Source organism: Microtus ochrogaster, chromosome X, assembly GCF_000317375.1.
Source record: "Microtus ochrogaster isolate Prairie Vole_2 chromosome X, MicOch1.0, whole genome shotgun sequence".
Taxonomy (NCBI): domain Eukaryota; kingdom Metazoa; phylum Chordata; class Mammalia; order Rodentia; family Cricetidae; genus Microtus; species Microtus ochrogaster.
The window spans coordinates 54080195-54104348 of NC_022026.1; the positions used below are offsets into that span (position 1 = coordinate 54080195).

General features: G+C 40.2%; 1 protein-coding gene across 7 annotated transcripts in view; it reads right to left on the reverse strand.

Annotated features, from left to right (window-relative positions):
• Positions 1-24154, reverse strand: part of Acot9 (acyl-CoA thioesterase 9) — an 82723-nt gene that overhangs the window by 18173 nt on the left and 40396 nt on the right. For 5 of the 7 annotated variants that reach the window (XM_026784900.1, XM_026784901.1, XM_026784898.1 and 2 more), the window contains 6 exons: positions 19376-19473; positions 16432-16477; positions 14182-14352; positions 13878-13915; positions 8539-8622; positions 6769-6872 (listed from right to left, as the gene is read on the reverse strand). In XM_026784900.1, the coding sequence (XP_026640701.1) occupies positions 6769-6872; positions 8539-8622; positions 13878-13915; positions 14182-14352; positions 16432-16477; positions 19376-19473 (541 nt within the window). Of the gene's footprint in view, positions 1-6768; positions 6873-8538; positions 8623-13877; positions 13916-14181; positions 14353-16431; positions 16478-17212; positions 17297-18945; positions 18957-19375; positions 19474-24154 lie in introns of those variants that run through there. The other 2 variants (XM_013350609.2, XM_013350608.2) reach the window with 2 other exon arrangements.

The following is a 24154-nucleotide window of genomic DNA, read 5'->3' on the forward strand; positions in this document are numbered from 1 at the left end:
ATCTAAATGTGTGTTGAGGTGGGCTGATGCAACTGGTTCTCTATTTCCTGATTGCCCTGCCCTGTCTGAAACTCTGGCTTTACGAAGATTCCTAAACCTTCAGTCTAGTCTCAATGACCTGGGATTTTTTTTTAGGCTACCTTATGCAAAGAGAAGTGATTTTCCAGTTCTCCAGTAATGAAAATAAGTCCTTCTTCCACTAGATTGATGCTGTCATGTATTTTGTCGCAGCAACAAGAAAAGTAACTGGGGCTGGAGAGATGGTGCCATGGTTAAGGGTCACTTGCTGCTCTGACAGCCATATGGTAGCTCAAAACCATCAGTTCCATGAGAGTCAACAGGCATGCGCATGGTGTATATATATGCTCTAAGGCAAAAATTATAAGCATTTATGTACTTAATCAAACAAAAATTCTTAAAAATAAAAATATAAATTAACTAATACAAAAAAATCTGGAATCAAGAAGAAAGACGGTTATGACAAGCCAGACCATGTTGTTCTTGGGCCTTTGGAAACAGTTTACAGAAAGAACCGAGAAAGTTTAGAGCAATGGGATAGTTTAATGAACCTACCGGAATGGACTAGAGGCCATTCATGTTCCATTCTGGCAAAGAAGAATCCGGCTGTGTGTGTGTGTGTGTGTGTGTGTGTGTGTGTGTGTGTGTGTGTGTGTGTGTCCTGCCATTTGAATGAGCCTCAATTCAACAGTAATGAGATAAAGACAGGTACAATGGCACACACCTTTAATCCCAGCACTCAGGAGGCAGAGGGAGATGGGTCTCCTGAGTTCAGGGCCAGCCTGGTCTACATAGGGAATTCCAGGACAACCAAGGAGACACAGACATTGTCTCAAAAAAGCAAAACAACAACAAAAATTAATGAGGTCCAGCCCTATTCAGGGTATCTGTCCATCACCCAGCCCAAGGAACACAGCATAAGAAAGGACAAAAAGAATGTAAGAGCCAAAGGGCAGGGAGGAATGCTGTGAAATGACATGTCAGAGCTGCTGCATCTGTTAACTCACAACAGCTGTGGTTACCTGTAACCACTGACTATCAACACTGGCAATCATTGATAGGTAGGAGTTAACAGCAGTTAATAGCCACTGGCCAGGGGAGGAACCATTATTTCCAGGGGTATATTCACTAATAATGCTGCCTATGCTCCAGTAAATAACCTCCCATCTATGCTCATGCAAGCAACTCTGATTAAACACTGGATCATAAAGGATGGGAACTTGTTAAAAAAAAGGATTCAAGAAGTAAAAGCCAGGAAACAGGTGAAAATGATCAAAATACATTGATACAGATATAATGTATACAATGAAGCTACAGAGTTTAATGGTTGGTCTGCTGTGTTTCAGTCTTGTTACCTTCTTGTTCTTCTCTTTTGAAATTTGAAATGGGAATTCTTAGCATGTACCGTTTATAATAGAAGTATTGTTGCTTTTTGATTTTACAAATGCACACAGATAAATGTTTGCCCTGAGTTTCAATAAAAACTTCGGATTTTTAAAAAAGGATTTAATTGTGTGTGTGTGTCCATGTGTGTCTACCAGAGGCCTGCCCCTCTCTCTCTCTCTCTCTCTCTCTCTCTCTCTCTCTCTCTCTCTGTGTGTGTGTGTGTGTGTGAGAGAGAGAGAGAGAGAGAGAGAGAGAGAGAGAGAGAGAGAGAGAGAGAGAGAGAGATGTGTACACATGACTGCTGATGCCAGCAGAGTCCAGAGGCATCAGATCTTCTATTGTGAGATATCCAGAGTAGGTTCAGGAACTCAAACTCCAGTCCTTTGTAGTAGTAATCACTCTTAACTGCTGAGCATCTCTCTAACCCCTGAGACATGGAACTTTAGAACAGAGTTGAAACTGTTCAGGGGACTTTAAAGTTAGACTAATTGCATTTTGCTTTACGAGACAGCTTATGAGCGTTTGGGGATCACAGGCGAAAGGATACAGTTTGAATGTGAAATGTGCTCCTTTAATTAGGACTCTAGTCTTTTAACACTTGATTTCCAGCTGGTGGCACTGTTTTGGGATGTTGTGGGACTGTAGGGGTTTGGACTCTAGATGGCAGAACTATTTCACTAGAGTGGACTCTGAAGGTTATCCTCACTTCTGCTTCTGGACTGTGTGCTCTCTGATTTGTCTGCTGCCATGATATGAGAAGCTCCAATCACATTCTCACTGACAAAAATGCTACCATCCTAACCTGCATGATGGACCGAAATGCCTCTGAAATGGATCCAAAATCCATCCTCTCTCTTTTACTTTAAGTTGCTTTTGTCAGTGTATTAGTTAGTTTTCTACTGCTGGAATAAAAAAAAAATCAGGACCAAAGCAAGCTACAGAAAGGGTTATTTGGGTAATGGATCCAAAGGGATAAGAGTAAGAATACATAATGGAGGGAAAGCATGGCAGCAAGCATGGTGGCTGGAACAGCGAGTTGAGGGCTCACTGTTCGAACCACAAGCAGGAAACAGAGAGACCAAACTAAAAATGGTATGAGTCTTTATATCTCTCAATACCTACCCCCAGTGACATCCTCTCGCAAGGCCACATCATTTAAACCTAACCAAACAGCACCACAAAACTGGGAACTGAGTATTAAAATGCTTGAAACTGTGGGGGATATTTCTCAGTCAAACCATCAGATAGGTATTTTGTAATAGCCACAAGAAAATGCTGCAGAAAGGAATTAGGGAGTTGAACATCTCACAATGCACTGGTAGGACTTCAGAACTAAGAAATTTCCTGGATAAAATGCCAAAATACCTGTTCTGAGAAATACTGCAAAATATGTTGCAATCATATATTTATGTGGCTGCTTCCCTATGACATAGTGAGGTTCATGTAGACTGACACCATTTTCTTCATATTTCCACTGCCACCACTAAGCACAAATACTGACAGATACATATACAGTTAATATTTCAAAAATGAATGAATGGGGCATTACATGAATGGGCCTTTGTAAAATATACTCTCTAAGAGAAAGGAACTTTCTGTGTCTTGCTCATTGTCATATACCCAGACCAGAAGAGCTGTTCAATAATTATAATTGCCAAATTGATTTCATGAACAGATATTGAGAAGTGGGCACTGCTGTTAACAAGTATATCATCTAGTGGGAGAAAAAACAATGTTTGTATACCGTTTGTAGGACAGAGAGTAGCAGGTGCCAGGAAGGAGAGACAGACTAGGGCTTGAAGACTGAACAAATGCTCCAAGCTGGAAGAGTCAAAGAAGGGGCTGAGCAAGATGTGACCCTAAAGCACAGTGGGAATGCACAGAATCAGAGTACAACGCATTTCAGGTAAAGAAAAAGGCATTAACAGACATTTGGTTGCTAAATGATTACATTGTGTTTTACTACAATTTACACTTGCTAGTGTCACACACTAAGAATGCCAAGATATGTAACTCCATACTCGCAGACTACTCAATAACCAGCAATGAGTACTAAGAAGGTACACAGGGCTGGGAAGTGGCTCAGTGGTGCAGCATTTGCCTATTATACACAAGGCCCTGGATTCAAAACTTGGCACTGAAAGAATAAAAAAGAAAAAAGAAAGAAAAAGAAAAAGAAAAAAAAAGAAAAAAAGAAAGAAAAAAAAGAATAAAAAAGAAAACACATAAATGATAAAGGGAATAAAGTTGGCAAAGTAGATTGCATCTAGCTTATAGAGTACCTTGGGCACTATCTAATCAAAGGAATATGCATTCCAGCCCAATGATGACTGAAGGTTTTTATAAAGTGGAATGACATGATCTAAGATTAGCTTTGGAAATTTTACCTGGTAAACCCAGAGAGAAAGGACAGGCTAGAGAGAGAGGCATATGACACAACTTTTCATATTCTCTCTCCCCTCTCCTCCCCTCGCCTGTACAGTTTTTCTAATTTATTTATAGGAAAGTCAAATAGCTGTGATTCCCCAGAATGCAGGCCCTAGGTCAGGAAACCTACAGTGTACAGGACAAAAATTAACCAAGAAGTTTGGTTAAGTGTCTACAGATCATAGAAACATTCATAGCAACTTTATAAGTGTGTTGCTTTATCATTATTATTATTATCGTTATTTTGGTTTTTCAAGATAAGGTTTCTCTGTAGCTTTGGAGCCTGTCCTGGAACTCACTTTGTAAACCATGCTGGCCTTGAACTCACAGAGATCCACTTGCCTCTGCCTCCTGAGTGCTGGAATTTAAGGCATGCACCACATTTTTTGTTTTATAATTTTTAAAAGGACAATAAAACCAGCATTACTGCCAATTACATAAATATTGAAATACAATCCAATCACTTTGATACAGCATTTAATTTTTAAAAAAATTACTGGTAATTAATGCTGACACGTCTAACTCCTCAAAAGTGCTGAGGACTAAGTGGTTGTTGAATATGCAGCCCTATATAGAGATATCTATATCATCCCCTCTAAATCTTAAAGAATACCCCATGAGAGGGAGCAGAAAAACTGTTAGGACTCAGAGGATGTGGAAGTTTTGTACAATGATGTGTCCTATTCAATATCTGGTCACTGCACTCATGAAGTCACAGCAGCTATGGTTACCTGCATAAGACCACTGGGCCCTTAAACATTCCATCAGGGATAGAGGAGGGGCTTGGGAGGCCCCACCTCTCCCTGATCAGCGATGTGGGGAAGGAGTCATTTTCTTCAGTAGTGTGGCCATTATTTCAGTAAATAATCCCCTACCCATGCTCAAGCAAGCAACCTTAATTAAACGTCGTGGGTCACAAAAAATGACATAAAAGTATTAAGGGTCCTAGTTGTAAAGAAGGGAAGAAGTGGTTCAGTGGGACTTAAAGGGGACCAAAAAGAGGGTAATGGGGTACATATGCTAAAATGCCTTATATGCATGCTTAAAATTATCAAAGAATAAATTTTCAATTTCTGGACAATTACTATACATTGCAAGCTTCAGACTTTTCTCAAATCTGAAAGTTGATTTTACCAAGAGGTGAAAATGCTTTAGAATTCTATAGCAGAAAAATAATGCATCTGAATAAGTCCACTGATTACCACAGTAAATCAATGCTTATGTTGTCTACAGTGGAACGCTGGGCATACTCTAAGTTATTCAGTCTCTGCACTGACTATTCTCTGAATTCTGTCCATAAGAGGAGCTCTTTTAACTGCACCCAAATGACTATTAACAATTGAGGGCTAGGTATGTAACTCAGGTGTAAAGTACTTGCCTAGAACATGAAAGGATATGAGTTTGGTCCCCAGTACCACACAAAGAAAAGAATTGAAGTGTGTCTTTCATCCCCCAAAGGTATGATGAAGGCGTAACCTCCAGACCTATAGGTGGGAATTATTTGAAAATGGGGACATTACAGGCATAATTACATAAAATGAAAACCAGGAATAGCAACTCATGCATGTAACCCTAGCATTAGCTAGGCTGAGGCACGAGGATTGCTATGAGTTCCAGGACAACCTGTGCTACAGAGTGAGGCTGTGTCTCAAAACAATAAATAAATAAGTAAGTAAATAAATAAATAAAGCCAGGCATGTGACACATGCCTATGAGAGGTGGAGGCAGGAGGATCAGGAATTTGAAGCTAGCGTAGACTACAGGACATAAACTTGTCTCAGAAAACTAAAACCCCAGAACAATAGTAAAGCCTCCCACTGCTTCTGTAAGGTTGCCTCATCAGTTGTGCTGATGACAAAGACACCACCAACTAGTCCTCCATCGGATACTCACTCACTCACTCTTAAGGAGCAATTCAAGGCCAGCCTGGGTTATATGAAACCCTATCTCAAAAACAGAACAAAAACAATACGTTCAGATTGGAGCAGAGTGGGCCTTCAATCCAATATGATTAAGATATTAGAGAAAAGACATGGAAATATAGACAGACAAAAACCACACAGTGTGTACTGGCTGGTTTTGCGTGTCAATTTGACACAAGCTAGAGTCATCAGAAAGAAGCCTCTGTTGAGAAAATGCCTCCATGAGATCCAGTTGTAAGGCATTTCCACAATTAGTGATCAATAGGGTGGGGCCTAGCCCACTGTGGATGATGCCATCCCTGGACTGGAGGTCCTGGGTGCTATAAGAAAGCAAGCTGAGAAAGCCGGGGAAACAAACCAAGAAGTAGCATTCTTCCATGGCCTCCTTATCAGCTCCTGCCTCCAGGTTCCAGCCCTGTTTGAGTTCCTGTCCTGACTCCTTTCATTGATGAACAGCAATATAGATTTGTAAGCCAGATACACCCTTTCCTCCATGACTTACTTTTTGGTCGTGGTGTTGCACTGCAGTAACTAAGATACAATGACAAAAGCAGAAACGCCTCCTGCTACGAAGAAGAGGTAAGCAAGGATAATCTCCTGCAGGTTTAAGACAAAATATGACCCTGCTGACAGCTTGATTTCGGAATCAGAGCCTCCAAATTCAAACAATAAATTGCTGATATTTTTAAGCCACCAGTTTGTGGGACTTTATGGTACAGCAGCCCCCCAAAAGTAATACAGTAGTCAGTCCAATTCACATCTTGTTCAACTCAGACTTTTGTGAAACCCTCCTGGGCAAAATCAGAAACAAGTACCTTAATGTACAGCTGTATATGCTTACAAAATAATATATATTAAATGCAAGTAGCAAAAGGAAGATACTATCCCTCCTTTGAACTGTTAATTATTTTTGAAGCTAAGGGTTGCATACTTATCCATGAACATACACAGCTTTTCTTCAAGTGAGTTAGCTGATTATATTTCAACAGTGAGGGATCTTCATTCACATACATACCTGGAACATTTTCATCTTCACTTCCATGGATGTCTTTCCAACCCAGCTAACATGGCCAGTGAACTTAATGTCCTGTTCAGGACTTAAGCTCTGTTTACACATATCTGCAAAATAGAAAGTTAAGAGCCATCCAAACTATATAAGAAAAGTCAGTACTATAAGTGAACAATAACATCTGAAAAGCTGACAAGTTGTATTATATTTATCTTCAAAACTACAATCATTTTTGACATACAAAATAAATCTAAAAATCTGAGACCATACAAGGACTATAAAAACCACTCCTGGGAATATACCCAAGAGATGCCCTAGCAAACGACAAGAGCATTTGTTCGACTATGTTCATAGCAGTATTATTTGTAATAGCCAGAACCTGGAAACAACCTAGATGCCCTTCAATGGAAGAATGGATGAAGAAAGTGTGGAACATCTACACATTAGAGTACTACGCTGCGGTAAAAAACAATGACTTCTCGAATTTTGCATGCAAATGGATGGAAATAGAAAACACTATCCTGAGTGAGGTAACCCAGACCCAAAAAGATGAATATGGGATGTACTCACTCATAATTGGTTTCTAGCCATAAATAAGGGTCACGGAGTCTACAATGGTGATCCTAAAGAAGCTAAGTAAGAAGGGGAACCAAAGGAAAAACTCATAGTTATCCTCTTGGCTATGGGAAATAGACAAAATTGCCTGGGAGAAAATTGGGATCTTGGGGGTGGGGGGGGAGGGGGGTAAGGGGAGATGGGGAGAGTTAAGGCAGAAGGGGAGGATGGGGGGAACTTGGGGAAAAAGGAGGATTGGGATAAAGGAAGGTTGGATAAGGGAACACGGAAGCACAATTCTTAGATAAGGGAGCCACCTTAGGGTTGGCAAGAGCCTTGAACCTAGAATGGCTCCCAGGAGCCCAAGCCGAGGTCCCCATTTAGTTCCCTGAACAGTGAGGATAAAGAACCTGAAATGACCCTACCCTATAGCAACACTGACGAATATCTTGCATATCCTCACAGAACCTTCATCTGGGGATGGATGGCGTTAGAGACATAGACCCACACTGGAGCACTGGACTGAGCTCTCAAGGTCCCAATGAGGAGCAGAAGGAGGGAGAACATGAGCAACGAAGTCGGGACCACGAGGGGTGCACCCACCCATTGAGACAGTGGAGCTGATCTTTTGGGAGCTCACCAAGGCCAGCTGGACTGTGACGAAAAAAGTATGGGATATATCTGGTCTCTCTGAACATGGCAAACAATGAGGACTGATGAGAAGCTAAGGACAATGGCACGGGGTTTTGATCCTACTTAATGTGCTGGCTTTGTGGGAGCCTAGCCAGTTTGGATGTTCACCTTCCTAAATATAGACGGAGGGGGGGAGGACCTAGGACTTACCACAGGGCAGGGAACCCTGACTGCCCATTGGACTGGAGAGGGAGGGGGAGAGGAGTGGGGGGAGGGGGAGAAGGGTTGGAGGAGGGGGGGAAGGGTGGGAGGAGGGGGAGGGAAATGGGAGGCTGGGAGGAGGTGGAAACTTGTTCTTTTTCCTTTTCTCAATAAAAAAAAATAAAAGGAAAAAAAAGTGAAATTCACAAAAAAAAAACACAATTAAATTAAACTCTTCTACTCAATTATATAAACATCACGTTATATTCTAGATAGTTTCATATATACATTAAAATCCCCTTTAAAAGAAACCATTTCCCCTCAATCCCAATAATACTTCATAATTACTGAAAATTATAAGTATGCATAGAAGCTGATCTTGCTTACCAATCTTGTCCACTAGGGCTGTCACTATTGATAAAGGAGACATCATAGCAGAATGATTTCTGTTGTGCATGTAGCAAACAAGAACTGTAAGAAAACCAGAAGAGTATAATAGAAAAGCAAAATTATTTCTTCCATTTACAATTCTCTCCCTTAAATTCACAAAAGGTCTTATTTTCAATAAAATCCAGTACTACTCAAGTAATAATCTTATTCTAGAACTAAAGACTCTTTTCTTTTGGTTTACTGAGAGAAGGTCTCACTCTGTTGCCCAGGCTGATTGGGAACTCACTATACATCCCAGGCTCGTCCCAAACATGTGGTGATTATTCTACCTTATTCTCCTACATACAAGAACTGCAGATGTGAACCTCCAGGCTTAGAAAGACATTTTTCCCTCTTTTTATGTGTGTGTGTGTTTGCATATATGTATTAGTGCTGCATTTGTGCAGGAACCTGTAGAGGTCTGTCCTAGTTGGTGTTACTATTGCTGTGATAAAACACCATGGCTAAAAGTAACTTTGGGAGGAAAGGGCTTATTTGCCTAATGCTTCCAATTACTGTTAATCACTGAAGGAAGTCAGGACAAGAATTCAAACAGAGCAGGAACCTGAAGGCAGGAGCTGATGCAAAGGCCACAGAGGAGTGCTACTTACTGGCTTGTTCTTCATGGCTTGCTCAGAGTGCTTTTCTATAGAACTCAAGACAACCAGCCCAGGAGTGGCACCACCCACAATAAACTGGGCCCTCCCACACCAATCACTAACTACAACTTCCCCATAGGCTTGCCTACAGCAATATCTTATGGAAGCATTTTCTCAATTGAGGCTCCCTCCTCTCTGATGAATCTAGTTTGTGTCAGAGTGATATAAAACTAGCCAGCACAAGGTCCAAATAGAGCACTGGATTCCCTGGAACTAGAGTTACATAGAGAGAGTGTGACCTGCCATGTAGCTGTTGGAAATGAAACCTGGTTTCTCTGTAAGAGCAGCTAGTGCTCTTAACTACTGAGCCATCTCTCCAGCCCCTGCTTCAAGTCTTTTAGGTGCTAGGGATTACAAACCACTCTACTATATCTGGCAGCAAAGACTTATAAACTGAATCAATCTGGAAATCCTTTAATCGGACTATTCCCTCACTTACAGATAAAGTAAGGAAACAAAATTCCAAAGCTCAGAGCTGCCAAGTAGCTTGTCACCACCCTGAGGAAACAGTGCTAAATGAGAGCAAGACCTAGGACAAGCTGACAGTATCAAGCAAACATCCCCAGAAGAGAGGAACTAAGCACAAGGCCTCAGCTACATGCTTTCCTCCTGATTCTTCCACAGTCACGAAGCTGTTTTCCTTAGTTATCCCCCTTTCCCAACCACACTCCTGACTCCCACACTGCCCTAGAATCCTGTGTACACCTTCTGTATCTTAACATACATTATATATTTTCCAAGTATGTTCCATGTGCCTTATGAATATGAACTCATTTAAATTTGTACTACAGTTACACATTGGTTGATGTCCCTGCTTTCCCACCATGATGTACTCAAATGTGTCTCATTCATCCTCAGGTCAAAGTCTGCTGAATAAATACTTGCTGAATGACAGTTAATTCTTCCATCCACATATCTTTTAAAGGATACACTGGGGCATGCAATGTTACAGGCAAGAAACCCCACTTAAAAGCCTGTCAGGTTCCCAGAAATCTTGCATGTGACCTGTGTCATAGGAGTAGAATAGGAAATAAAAAAAATTCAAGAAATAAGAAAAAAGTAGATCTGACAAGACTTGACTAAATGCAAGTTTCTAGCTTAGATGAGTGTTCCATTAGATGGAACACAATGGGCCAATTGTACTGAAATGTTGTTTGCTTGTTTATTCAGAGCTAGAGAGCTACGAATTGACTCCCACCATGCTTAGCTAGCACTCTGTCACTGAGCTATACCTCCCAGCTGAAGATTTTGAATTTGAGAAGTCTAAAAAGTACATGAAAGGGAAGATATCCAGTAGACAGGAAGACAACCTGGAACTCAGAGAAGCCCAAGAAATGTAGTTTTACAGGTATTTAGCATATTCATAGCAACTGAAGGGCTGAAAATAGATGAGATTATTTATACAGAATGTACAAAGGTAGCCTTCAAAAATGCAGAAGATAAACACTCTGGAACAGTCAACATTTAATGGATCAACAGAGAAAGAGGAACCTATGAAGAGGGCTGGAAAAGAGATGCCAGAGTCAAGAAGAAACAGAGACCAACAATGAGGACAACAATATCACAAATCACAAGAGAGATCAGGGAAGCTGAGGGAAGAACTTAGTAGACTGTGCAGTGAAGGAGACAAGGGTGAGTGTGGCAAAAACACTGGCAAAGGCACAGAAGAGGTGAAACCAGGCTATAGCAGCCAGGCAAGTAATCAATAGTTCACGGTAAGGAACAGCGAAACAAATGGACTTTTCTAATTCTTTCCAGAAATCAGCAATGAAGGGAAGGGGAAAATTGAGAGTGTTTATAAGGGAAGGGGGTTTATCTGCTTTTCACTTTGAGATGGAGAATCTTGGTGTTTATAAAATGTGGGGAAAGTAAAGTTGGGAAATGGCTTGGGATACAAAGAAAGCGGCTTAAATGGTATGGCAAGTTCCCTAAAGAAGGAATTAAAAGTATTAAGAGAATAGGTGGAAGGGATTGGCCATCAACACGCAGTCACGAGAGACAATACAAGGGTAGGGTCAACAAGAGAGCTCAGCCACTAAAGGTACTTGCTGCTAAGCCGAACGACCTCAGGTCAATCCCCAAAATCTGCATGGTAGAAAGGTAGAAACAACTCCCAGAAGCTGTCCTATTCACGCACACACAAATAAATTTAAAAATTTAAAAAAGAAAACTAAGGGCAATGGCAAAGGTGTTTGTGTATATAAGGACAGCTAAGAAAACCAAAGTAAGATATGCAAATATAAATGTGTATAATTTTTAAAGACCACTAAGAATTTCTAACTAATGTAAAGAAGGGCAGCTATATGTAAGTGGGCTTCTGTTTGTAAGAGACTTGAGAGTCTCTAAGTCCCTTCCCACCAGTTCAATCTAAAAGTCATTATGAGGGAGTGAGAAGGGCAACATGGAGGAATGAGTGGAATGAGCAGGATATTCTTGTAGAGGGGAGGTGACAAAAGTATGGTAAGCGTGTTGCAGACCTAAAACAATGAAGAGGGTGACCTATTTTTTAGGGTGCCAGAGTACAAGGGATGTGACAATGAGGATTTGGCTAGTGGCCCTGGTAAATGGGTTATAGGCAGGAAGCTGGTCATGTTAGTAAATATATTAAAGATAATGGAGCTAACTGGAAAAGGGAATTATAAATATTGAAGTGCAAACCATAGACTGCTAAACAAAAGTTGAAGGTACCAGTTTAAAAGCATAGTCTTCATATACATAGATCAATAAGTAAAAAAATGTAAATGGACATACATGGACATACATATCCAGGATCGTGACAACCAGTAGCCACAACTACTCCCAGCATATAGACTTTGGCTTCTAAATGCCATTCTCCAGTAAAAAGAACTACAATCCCTCCGAGACTTGGCTAACTGGCTGCCTGGGCCAGAGAAAGGCTAAGATGAATCTAGACTATCTTACTGGTCAGAAAGTTGAAAGTGCTCATAGAATGATGAAGGACACATTTTTTAAATCCAGAGAGCCATGGAGATGGCTCAGTTTTATAAAGCGAGGCCAGCCTGGGCTACATAGCAAGTTCTAGGCCATCCTATACAGCAAGACGTTGTTTGAAAATTTAACAGTAACTTGTGGGACTAAGAATGTAGGTCAGTGGTGGAACACCTATCTGCCATGTTCAAGGCCCTCAGCTCAATTTCCAGTACTGAAACATTATGAAGAGGAAAAAGATAATAATAAAAACTGAAAGTCTGGCAAGGAATGAGATACTTACAAGGTCTCAAAGTGTCCTTACAACGATGCTAATTTGCTACAAAGGGGAAAGGAGTAATTTTACAGAAAACATGTCAGATATCACATTCACTATGTGAAAGTTTACCTTATCAGAAACTGGAGAAATAAAAAGCTAAGTATCATTTGATGAGCCACAGTAAGAACAAAGCATCCCTCCCATGGCGTTCCTGCGGAAGATACAAATCCTGACACTAATCATGAGAACACATCAGACAAGACCAAAGAGAGGGCTTGTCTATAAGAATCTACAAGAAAAGCAGCCCGCACCCTTCCAAAGGGCTAAGCTTACAAAAACCAAGAAAAGGTTGGGTGTCTATTTCTAACACAACTACCAAATGCAATCCATGCATAGAAAGCGTGCCTTTCTTTAATAAATGACCACTAGTGAATACTGACTAGCCCTGAGGATTAAAAAGTATTAAGTTTCTGATCATGATAGTAGCATTATGGTTATATAAGAGATGTCCTACTTCATAGGAAATGTACACTAAAACATATGGTGGTCTGCAATTTAATTTCCAACACATGATACATGGAAAATGCTTCTTTACATGGTATCTGTAACTTGTCTTTAAATACTTTTTAAATGCTGTGTGGTAGTGGTGTACAACTTTATTCCCAGTACTTGGGAGGCAGAGGCAGGTGGATCTCTGTGAGTTCCAGGACAGCTTGGTCTACAAAGTGAGTTCATGGATAGCCAGGGCTTTTACACAGAGAAATCCTGTCTCTAAACACCCTTACCCCCAAAAAACAAAAAAATTTCTCTTAAAAAGTTTTAGTGACCCATTGAGTTTAGTTGGGGTGCACACATGGGCATAAGTGAGGGATTATTTACAGGATCATAGCTCAATTTGCCGGTGACTACACCACTTAAGAAACCACTAACTGTCTATAGATCCTCAGGGAGGAGTGGGACTTCATAAGCCCCTCATACCTAATAACAGTAAACTGAACATAGAGCTTCCGGGAGAGGTGGGGCCTCCTAAGTAGTTTACTCCCCTATGATGGATTGCCAAAGGGCCCAATCTCATACAGATCTTGTACAGGCAATAACCTACTGAACATTCAAGAGTGCAATGGCCATGCCATGCTTAGATAATAGTATTCCCTGACATTCCTGATAAAACTGCATCTAGAGTGCATGCTTAGCATGCTTGAGGCCCTGGGTTCAATCCCCTGCATTCAAACTAAAATTTAAAACTAAAAAATCATAAAGAAGGCTCATTTGGATGGTAACTCTGTTATATGGAAGTCCATATTCATAAGAAAAACAGTATGACAATGAAAAACCTTTTCTGTCTGTGTGGTATAACGAATAAAATGGCCCTTTCTAACTGGGATTTGCTGTCTACCTGTAACTGTTCTTAGGAAGACAAATACCAGTACCTCCTAAGCTGTCAAGGTCCTCAAGAATCCGGCCGAATCTGTTGAAATAAAGCCAAAATGTGAATTAAATGAAAATCACAATGACTTCCCTTTAAATTTTCATAATGTCCTTTGGGATAAAGAAAGAGCCCTAAGATTGACTGTAGTGATACTTATACAAGTCTTTCACTGTACTGAGCCTACACAGTCATACACACACTTCAAATAAATGGACTGTAAGGATTATGAATTATATCTCACAGTTGTTATTTTAAAAGGAAAAATGGTCACATTTTTGACAATAATGAAAATAATACAGCGTTACCTTACTGTGTTTTGAACAGTCAGATATTTATCTCGCAGCTCAGGATCAGTACCCAAAGGTAGGAGAACTTCGATGAAACTGTCCTTCATTTTCCTCGGTGGTAGAGCTTTCTGTGATTTAGCCAACAGGTTATGAAGTAACTTCCTCTGCTCCATTGCTTTCACATGGTCTCTGAGAAGAAATGGTAGGCGTCACAAAACAAGAACAGTACTGTCCCACAATTCCAGTATCCATTCCCTCAAACAGGTCGGTCAGACAAAATAAATGGAAGAAAGGAGGGATCAAGGCCTACTTGATCTTCAATTCCTTCTTTCCCTTCCCACGAAGCATTTGGGAAAACAACATTTCTGATGACATTTTTATGCTTGTGGATATAAGTCTCATGCTCTCCCAAGTAAATCAGCTGTCATTAGGTATATACATAAGAAATGCATACTTAGTGATATAGATACACCTAAATGAACCACATATTCAACTGATCAAAAAAAGTTTATTCAGGAGCTGGAGATATGGTTCAGTGGTTCAGAGCATTGGCTGCTTGTGAACGGACTCAGATTCAGTTCCCAGTATGCACAGCCATCTGTAACTCCAGTTCCGGAGGATCTGATGTCAACTTCTGGCCTCCTCAGGTACTACACACACGATGCACATACATAAATGCTGGCAAATCAGCCTTACACATGAACACAAATAAATCTTTTAAAAGGTTCATTCGTACTAGCACCACAGCTTAGTGGTGGAACACTTGCCTAGCAAAGTCCTGAGTTCAATCCTAAGCATGAGAGCAGAGAAAGACACTCATATTCTAGGTCCTGTCATGTTCATCTTCACTCTCCTCTTCCTCACTCATCTGACTCTCTCCCGCCCCTCCCATCCCTTCAATCTCAGAAGAGAGACAAACGAGATAAGTGAGTGATAGCCAAAGGACGTATGCAAAGTAGAAGAAAGGGTTACAAAGGAAGAAAACATTTTTATAAAGGCAGAGAAAAAAGAAGAGCAAAGCAGAAGACAACAGAGAAAGCAATAGGAAACAAAACTGTTATGTAAACAACAGCAGCAACATGTAAGAAGTCCTTCCAAATTTAAATGATAAACTAGTATTAGTTTAATTCACAAAAAAATATTAAAGTCAGAGAAACAAGTTAAATGGTACCAGATAAATGGAGAATGTGCAATACTTTCAAATCAAACAGGCTAGCCCTGTAAAAGTCAAATTCATGGGGAAAAACAAGTGTAAACTGTCAATTTACTCTGGATGGGGAGAAGTCAAAAATCATCAGATATCAGATGTAACTTTTAAAACATTTTTTAATCTTAACGTTGTTTTAGAAACTTTAATCCTAGTCTGGTTACCTCTTCTTGCACCCCAAGAAATCTCTAGACTTCTAGCCAGACATGCCCCTCCCTGAATCCACACATGGGTCCCTTTGCCCCACCTTCACCACTCTACTCCATACCCAGGTGTCAGAGGTTCTCCTCCAGACTCTAGCCTAGTATGTAACCCCAACAACCTGATGATTGTTTTTCTGTAACCTCCTGGATCAAGCCTAGGTCTCAGAGGCAATGCCCTGGCCTAGTCTGACCACTCAATTCTGCATGACAACCGACCTCTAGACTTCCACCAGGAAGCATCATATCCACAAGCTCCTTCTGGGGACTGGCTTGGTGAGCACCCTGACCTCATCTAAGCCTTTTCCTAACCTCCCAGATTGAGCCTGGATCCCACAGATGGTACAATCCATAGTCTGGCCTTCTATGGCTTCTCAGCAAGGGTGTCCTCGGCTTGGGCCAAGATCCGTGCTATCTATAGCCCAAACCACAGAACTATCTCAAGCCTTTGAATAAGGGAGTCAAGTTACATGAAACAGTAAAACGAGAAGACTTGAGTTCAAGTCCCACGTCTTAACTGTGAGTTTCAGCTTCACTGTGTTAAAAAATGGAACAGAAAAATATACCATAAAAACATTACAAGTTTTCTTCTGAGAATCAGTGAATATACCTAAATAGTTTTGAAAATGCGCAATATAAAAAAAGAAAAAAGAAAAAAAAGAAAATGCACAATATAGATAAATCCCGCTATTCATGGTGATGATGCATGAACTAATTAAAACATTAAGAAGTTGTTGTTTTTGCCCCAATGGGAAAGCCCCACCTCCACACAGGTCTCCTCATCCTTAGAAGAGGACCAGCAACTGAGCCTAAATATTACTTAGCATGATGCCTGGGGGATAAAACAACCAAAGTGCTTACCTCCAGTTTGTGGATATTCCTACTATCTCCCGTAACTTATCCCGAACTGAAACAAAAATAAAGCCATTACCCCATGAAACAAGGCAATAGGAAAAATGGGTTAGGGCAAAATGCTCAGGAACTAAGCAAAGCTGCTCATGCACTCAAAAGGTATCAAGATTCCTAAATTCCCATTCAATGCTATAACAGCTCAGGGGAGGGATCAGGCTTCTGATCTCTGAAAATGGGAAACAACTATACCATCTCCTTAGTGCAAATAAACATACTTTTTTGTCAATTACTGAGGTTCATTTACATAAATCATAAAATTTTCATCCAAAAGGGCTGATAAAGCCTTCTGATAAAAAGAGATGAGTCCCTTTAAGATGGAAATCTTTTGTACATGTATACACACATGTATAAGCCAGAGAACAACCATAGGTATCACTATTCAGGTGTGAGCCACTTTGTTTTTTGAGACAGGATTTATCAGGACCTGGAGCTTGCTAGGCTAGGCTAGGCTACCCAGCCTGTGAGCTTGCTAGGCTAGGCTACCCAGCCTATGAGCCACAAATACCCATATCATTTCATATCCTCGGTGATAGGACTACAGATCAGTCTCAGGTTCTCATGCCTGCAGGCAAATACTTTACCAATTGAGCTACCTTCCCAGTCTGGGAACAAAGATATTTAGAAAAAGAATCTCCACCTATCTTCTTATAGGCAGTATTAGAGAAAATAACTTAGTTCAACAACTAATACTAATATCTAAAACTGAGTTTTATTGCAATTGATTACTTACATATCTATACCATCCTAATTAAAGCAGCTTAAGCCAAAAACAAAACAAAGACTTAAATCAAGGTAAAGCAAAGAGTGTGATTTAATTTTAATTAGTGCCCATTACGTAAGAGTGAATTAGCTTAAAACAAAACATAAGCACTGAGGGGAAAAAATCAATACTAATTACCACACACCATGATTCACATGGATAGCTGAACATGCTATATGGGAAGGGGAAAATAATTAGATTATCAGTATTAATTTGAAATTAGAAAATAAACATACAATATTTCAAATAATCTGTTTTTTCTACCACTTCAAAATATATATTCCGGTCATGGGAAATTAAAATGTAGCTATACCTGGTCTTTCAATAACAAAATGATCAAAACCAAATTATGGTAAGAATAACATGTAGTCTCCTGAAAGTGGTGGATTTCCTATCATACTGTTTGTATATATGTCACATACTCAGTGAACACATTAATTATGGTGAAACCATAAAGAATTGTAAAACATCACCATTAGTAAATTATTCTTATTTCTGAATTTCCTCCCCCCAAAAATAATGTATACAAAATAGCCCAAACAGTACAGATTCCTGATGCTCACTGACATAAAATAGTTCTCACTAGTTTGGTTACTGTAAAGATCGGTAGGTGCTAAAAACCAAGAAATTTCAATTTTACACATATTCATTTTTTCTCTCTCTTTCACTCAGACCCCTTAAAGAGGTGACAATTTCAATTTTTATGAGTATTTCTAGTTTCTAAGACATACCATAGTCTGCATATAATATTAGTAAGTGCAATTAAGAATACATTAACAATGTCCCTCTAACAAAACTATAGATAAGCATTTAAGGTTGACACAAATGGCAGGCTCATGTCTTCTTCATGACTATATCTCGGTTCCAGTCTTCTGGAGCTCTACACAGGAAGTGGATAGAAGAAACTGCTCAGTCCCCAAGGCTCCTAGGAACACATCAAATTCTGACTCTGATTTCTACATCAAACTATTATGCAACTACCTTCATTATTTTATACGTGGGATACTTATGAAATGCTGAAACTTAACATGTATCCAGGATAGAGAGGTGATGCAGTGGTTAAAAACATGTACTTCTTGGCCATTCTTACAGGTCTAAGATGGATCTCAGAGTTGTTTTGATTTGTGTATCTCTGATGGCTAAGGATGTTGAGCATTTCCTTAAGGCCAAGATCAAAAATACTGATGACAACTTATGTTGGAGAGGTTGTGGGGAAAAGGGAACACTCCTGCATTGCTGGTGGGAGTGCAAGCTGGTACAGCCCTTTTGGATGTCAGTGTGGTGATTTCTCAGAAAATTAGGAAACAACCTTCCTCAAGACCCAGTAATACCACTTTTGGGTATATATCCAAAGGATGCTTAATCATGCCACAAGGACATGTGCTCAACTATGTTCATAGTAGCATTGTTTGTCATAGCCAGAACCTGGAAACAACCTAAATGCCCCTTGACCGAAAAATGGATAAGGAAAATGTGGTACACAATGGAGTACTACACAGCAGAAAAAAATAAGGAAATCTTGAATTTTGTGGGCAAATGATGGATCTAGAAAACATATTGAATGAGGTAACCCAGACCCAGAAAGGCAATTATCACATGTATTCATTCATAAGTGGTTTTTAAACATAAAGCAAAGAAAACCAGCCCACAAATCACAACCCCAGAGAACTTAGACAACAATGAGGATACTAAGAGAGACTTACATCGATCTAATCTACATGGTAAGTAGAAAAAGATGATCTCCTGAGTAAACTGGAAGCATAGGGAGCATGGGAGAGGGTTTAAGGGGAGGGGAGAGAAAGGGAGGGGAGCAGAGAAAAATATAGAGCTCAATAAAAGCAATAAAAAATAAGATAAAACTTAGAAAAAAAGAGCATTTACTTCTTCTCTGGAATACCTGAACTCAGTTCTCAGCACCTGTATCAGGTGGCTTAGAACCAGATGTAACTTCAAAGAAAACCAACACTCCTGTATGCACAAGTGTTCTTGTACAAATGCCCTCCCCCCCACATATCTGTGTAATTATTTAACATGCATGGTTCATTACTGCTGCTATCATTCTGTGCACCACCTCCCAAGGAAAATGGGTTTTGTCATCATATAGGCACAAAAGGGAAAAACAATCATGCTTGCCTTCACTGATGTGTAAGGGTCCATGATTTTTGGTGTACTGGGATCTTTGACTCAGTCCTCTGCCATGAGTAAGAAGCCCCCTGTTCAAGGTACAAAGCCTGGAAAACAAGAGAAAGCATACTTAAAATAGTTTCCAGAGCTGCTTCTCTAGGAATCTGTAAGATGTCACCTCTTCCAGAGTATCTAACCACACACTGCCTTTAGTAAATGCTTTGTTCTTTACTTGCACACCACATTTCCTCAATAGGTAACATCAACTCAATTACAAACTAATCATCTTTGAACTTTGAGTCATCACTTTGCACTCAAAGTACTTACAAAACTTGTTGAAAAAATCCTAGGACCCTAAAGAAAGAAAATAAAAGCTATGTACCCAAAGGAACCATACCAATTCTCTCAAAAATGAGCTGGGTAAGCTGATGGGTAGCTCACTTTTGCAAATATTGACAACCATATACTACCATATCAGTAATAACATATAGCAGCCTGGTATGGTGGCAGGTCCAGGTGAGTTCAAGGCCAGCCTGTTCTATACAGTGAGTTCCAAGACAGTGAGGGCTAAATAGTGAGACCCCACCCACACATACATACTCTGAAAGCTGAAACGTTACTGAAGGAATCAAGAATCCTAAACACAGTCATCTAGTTCAAGTTACTGGCAAATTCCTATACTACATAATGTTATGATAATAACTAGCCAAAAAATTTACATGTTTACCTTTTCTTAGAGCAAGCTACTGAGTTACAGCATTCAGTAAATCTGCTTTATAAAAATCTGCTTACATGTAGTTTTGACAATTAATGTGCTGCTAGAATAAATCTTTGACCTTTCACCAAGCCAACTAATTCAGCTGCAAAACAAGATATGAATATGGATACTTCCTCACAGGAGATTTTTAACCCCTTTGCCACCTGGTCATCTTATTTAGCTGTGACACAATCCCTGTTGGCTCACTAAAACAGAAGCGCCCACTGGAGGCCTTCAGTCTTTATGCCCTCTTTAGTCCTCATCTGTACGGCTGACAGTCACTTGGCATTTTGTTTCACACAGTAACCTTTCCTTTTTCTGTACTTTTCTACACAGATTAATATTCTAGTCTTCTTGATCTTAACCTTAAAATTTGAATTTTCTCACAATGTGATTTAGATTTTCTCTTTTTCATCATTGTATACACTTTTTATATAAGTTCAAATCTATTAGCCATGGAAGTAGGTTATGTATTCCTGTATTCTGTCATCGCATAAAGTAGGATTCTGCAATAGAACATACCTAGTTTTAAAGAGCATACAGGGGATGGAGGGTGACAAAAATCACAACTTTAGTTTAATCCTCAGGGCTCACAGAAAGGTAAACAGAAAGAACTGATTCCACAAAATTGTCCTATGACCTCCACCTGCACACCATGGCACACACATGTACATCATGCAGATATACACACAATAATATTTTTTAAATAAAAAACACTGGAGAGATTAGGAAGGTAGCTCAGTGGGTAAAGTATAACTTTGTTCAGCTATCAGCAACCACATAGTCAGGTGTGGCTGCATGTAGTGAAAAGAGCAGCGGGCTGCGGCCTGGCTCCTGGCTAGCTTTACCCGAAATAATTACATGGAAACTGTATTCTTTTAAATACTGCCTGGCCCGTTATCTGCAGCCTCTTATTGGCTAACTCTCACATCTTGATTAACCCATTTCTAATAATCTGTGTAGCACCACGAGGTGGTGGCTTACTGGGAAGGATTCTAGCCTACATCCGTCTGGGGTCGGAGAATCATGGTGACTGCTTCACTGCCTTCTTTCCAGCATTCTGTTCTGTCTACTCCGCCTACCTAATTTTCTGTCCTATCAAAGGGCCAAGGCAGTTTCTTTATTAACCAATGAAAGTAACACACAGACAGATGAGCTTCCTCCATCATGCATGGGTGCCTATAACCCCGGAGACAGGAAAACCACCAGGGTTTGCTGGCCTAAATGATCAACTCTAGTCTCAGTGAGAGCTCCTGTCTCATGGGAATAAGGCCAGTGTTAGAGCAGGATACTCAATGGCCTCATCTTGATGCTGCATGCAAACCAACACACTTGTAAACATACATGTGCATACACCTCAACTCACATGCACAGTCAAACATGAAAAACCCACTACAAATAGGAAAACTAATCATTCCCATTGCTACCATTCGCCAAAAGACAAAATGGCCCTGAATTCAAACCCCAGGGGTAACTGAATTCAGAAAAACACCTGGGTCAACATATTTTTAAAGTGAGTCTCATGTCCTAAGTTTGTTTGCAGCTTATAAGATGGGATATATATTTTAAGGAAATTTGAACACTTTTTTAAAAAAAAACTGTATGAATTGAGCATATAGCTGAGTTGGCTGAGTGACTGCCTATCATGCTTGAAGCCCTGGGTTCACTTTCCAGCATATATAAAATTAAGGGTGGTGGCACATGCCTACAATCACAACATTCAAGAGGTAAAGGGTGTGTGTGTGTATGTGTGTGTATGTGGACATGAGTGTTGCTGTATGTGGGTGCCGGTGGGGTCCAGCCCAAGGGAATGATTCTTCTGAGTTGGAGTTACAGGTAATTGTGAACTATCTGACGTGGATGCTGGGATTTAAACTCAGGTCCTCTGGAAGAGCCCCAAGTGCTCTTAACTACACAGCTATCTCTCTAGTCCCTGAACTGTATATCTTAAAACTTGAAAAAACCCAGGCGGTGGGGGTGCACACCTTTAATCCCAGCACTTGAAAGACAGAAGCAGATGGATCTTTGGGAGTTCGAGGCCAGCCTGGTCTACAAAGCAAGTTCCAGGACAGTTAAGACTGTTACACAGAGAAACCCTGCTCAGAAAAAAATTTTAAAAAACTTGAAAAAAGACTCATATAACATTGATATGAAAAAAGAATAGCTTTTAAACAGCTGTACCATATATTTGTGCTTTGAGCTGACTCACATGGACCAAAATCTAGTCCTGTAAGCTCCATTAACAGCAGGGGACTGCACCCTTTTTATTTTCTACACCTTATTAATACTCTATCTTTTCTGTTTTAGACATAGAAATAACTTACCACTGTGTTACAATTGTCCACACCATTCAATACAGTACTGTTCTATAGATTTACAATCTGGATGCTGTAAATTGTAGCATTCAGTCTGGCCTGGGTCATCTGGGTTTGTGTTAAGTATACTCTGTGATGTTGTACGACAAAACACACTTAACAGTGCTGTGCTTTGAGGATAGCCCCACTGGGAGGTGATGAAGCAGTTAAGCAAAAGAGCAGGAGAACTGCTTAATAATAGCCAGTCTCTCAGTCCCTCAAGATTGCTTTACTCTTCTCCTCATCTCTGATAAAATCACAAGAGCGCCACAACATGACCCCCTAGCTTTTCAAGGAAACTATCATGGATCCTTTTAGATACTCAGGCCACAGGACCCCAGGACTGAACCTTTCTAATGAAAGAGGCCTGAGAATTTCAACCTCTCCATGGCTTGCCTAGGGAGCTAGAATCACCTGCAGTTCTGAAAAGAAATGGCTTAGCTCCATCTTAGGTTTCAAATACGGAAAAAAAAATGTCAAAAAAAGAATTGTCAGTGTATTATCATATCATATACAAGCCTGGGGGTGTCAGCTCAGAGGTAGAGGACTTGCTTAGCATGACTGAAGGCCTGTGCTGCTATCCAGTACCTCAGCTACAATAGCCCAGACAAGGTTATTCATATGTCCATTACCATGAGAAAATACCTCAATATGGAGATTAAATCAAGTGGCATGATGCATGCATGTCTGGGAAAAAGCCCCATAAGCAAACACTAAACCTGATCACCTCAGACAGTTTGTCCTTATGTAGGGATTACCTCTCGACTAGACACTGATAGAAGCCAAGGCTCACCAGGACTAACAAGAAAGGAAGACAATGACATAGAGTGCAAGGAAGAACTTATAAACTGGGTTAGAAGGGCTCAAGAAAGGAGTTATCGGGACTGGAGAGACAGTTCAATAATTAACACTACCTCTTTTTTAAAAAAAATTGAGATTTTATCTTTATGTGTATGGGTGTTCTGCCTGCATGTATGTCTGTGCACTACATGCATGATGTGCCTGAAGAGGCTAAATGAGGGGGTCAGATCTCCTGCAACTAGAGTCCTTGAACCTGGGTCCTCTGGAAGAGTAGCCACTACCCTTAGTCACTGAATCAACTCTCTAGCCCATTAAAAAGTACTTCTTGCTCTTATAAGAGATTTGGGTTTGGTTAGCAGTACTCACGTGGTAGCTCACAACCATCTATAACCCCAGTTCCAGGGGATGTGATGCCCTTTTTTGGTCTCCACTGGCATCAGCCACGCTTATGGAACACATGCAAGCAAAACACTCATACATATGAAAATAAAATTTCACAACCCTTTGGAAAGATCCTGTGGAGAAGGCACAAGGGCAAGGCCAAACAGCTTATGGAAGCCTTTCTTTCACATTATGTCCAAAGGTAATCATGCCCTTCTTGTAATGACTTTCAGCCTGTCTTCAAATAGTTTGACAAAGCTTAGGTGCTGGTGGGTGAGGAGATGACCCACTTTGTTCACCTCATAGCAAGGTTCCTAGGAACTGTAAAGAAATTTACTAATATAGATGTTTGCATAAGTGACCATTCGTGAGCCTGGGAAACCTTCTTTTTTTTTTTTTAAGAAAAGAAGTCCTGCAAAACGAACCCCATAAACTCCACTGCAGATGATACTTAAAGAGGGAAAACTCTCAATACTTGGCTCACTTAATTCTCAA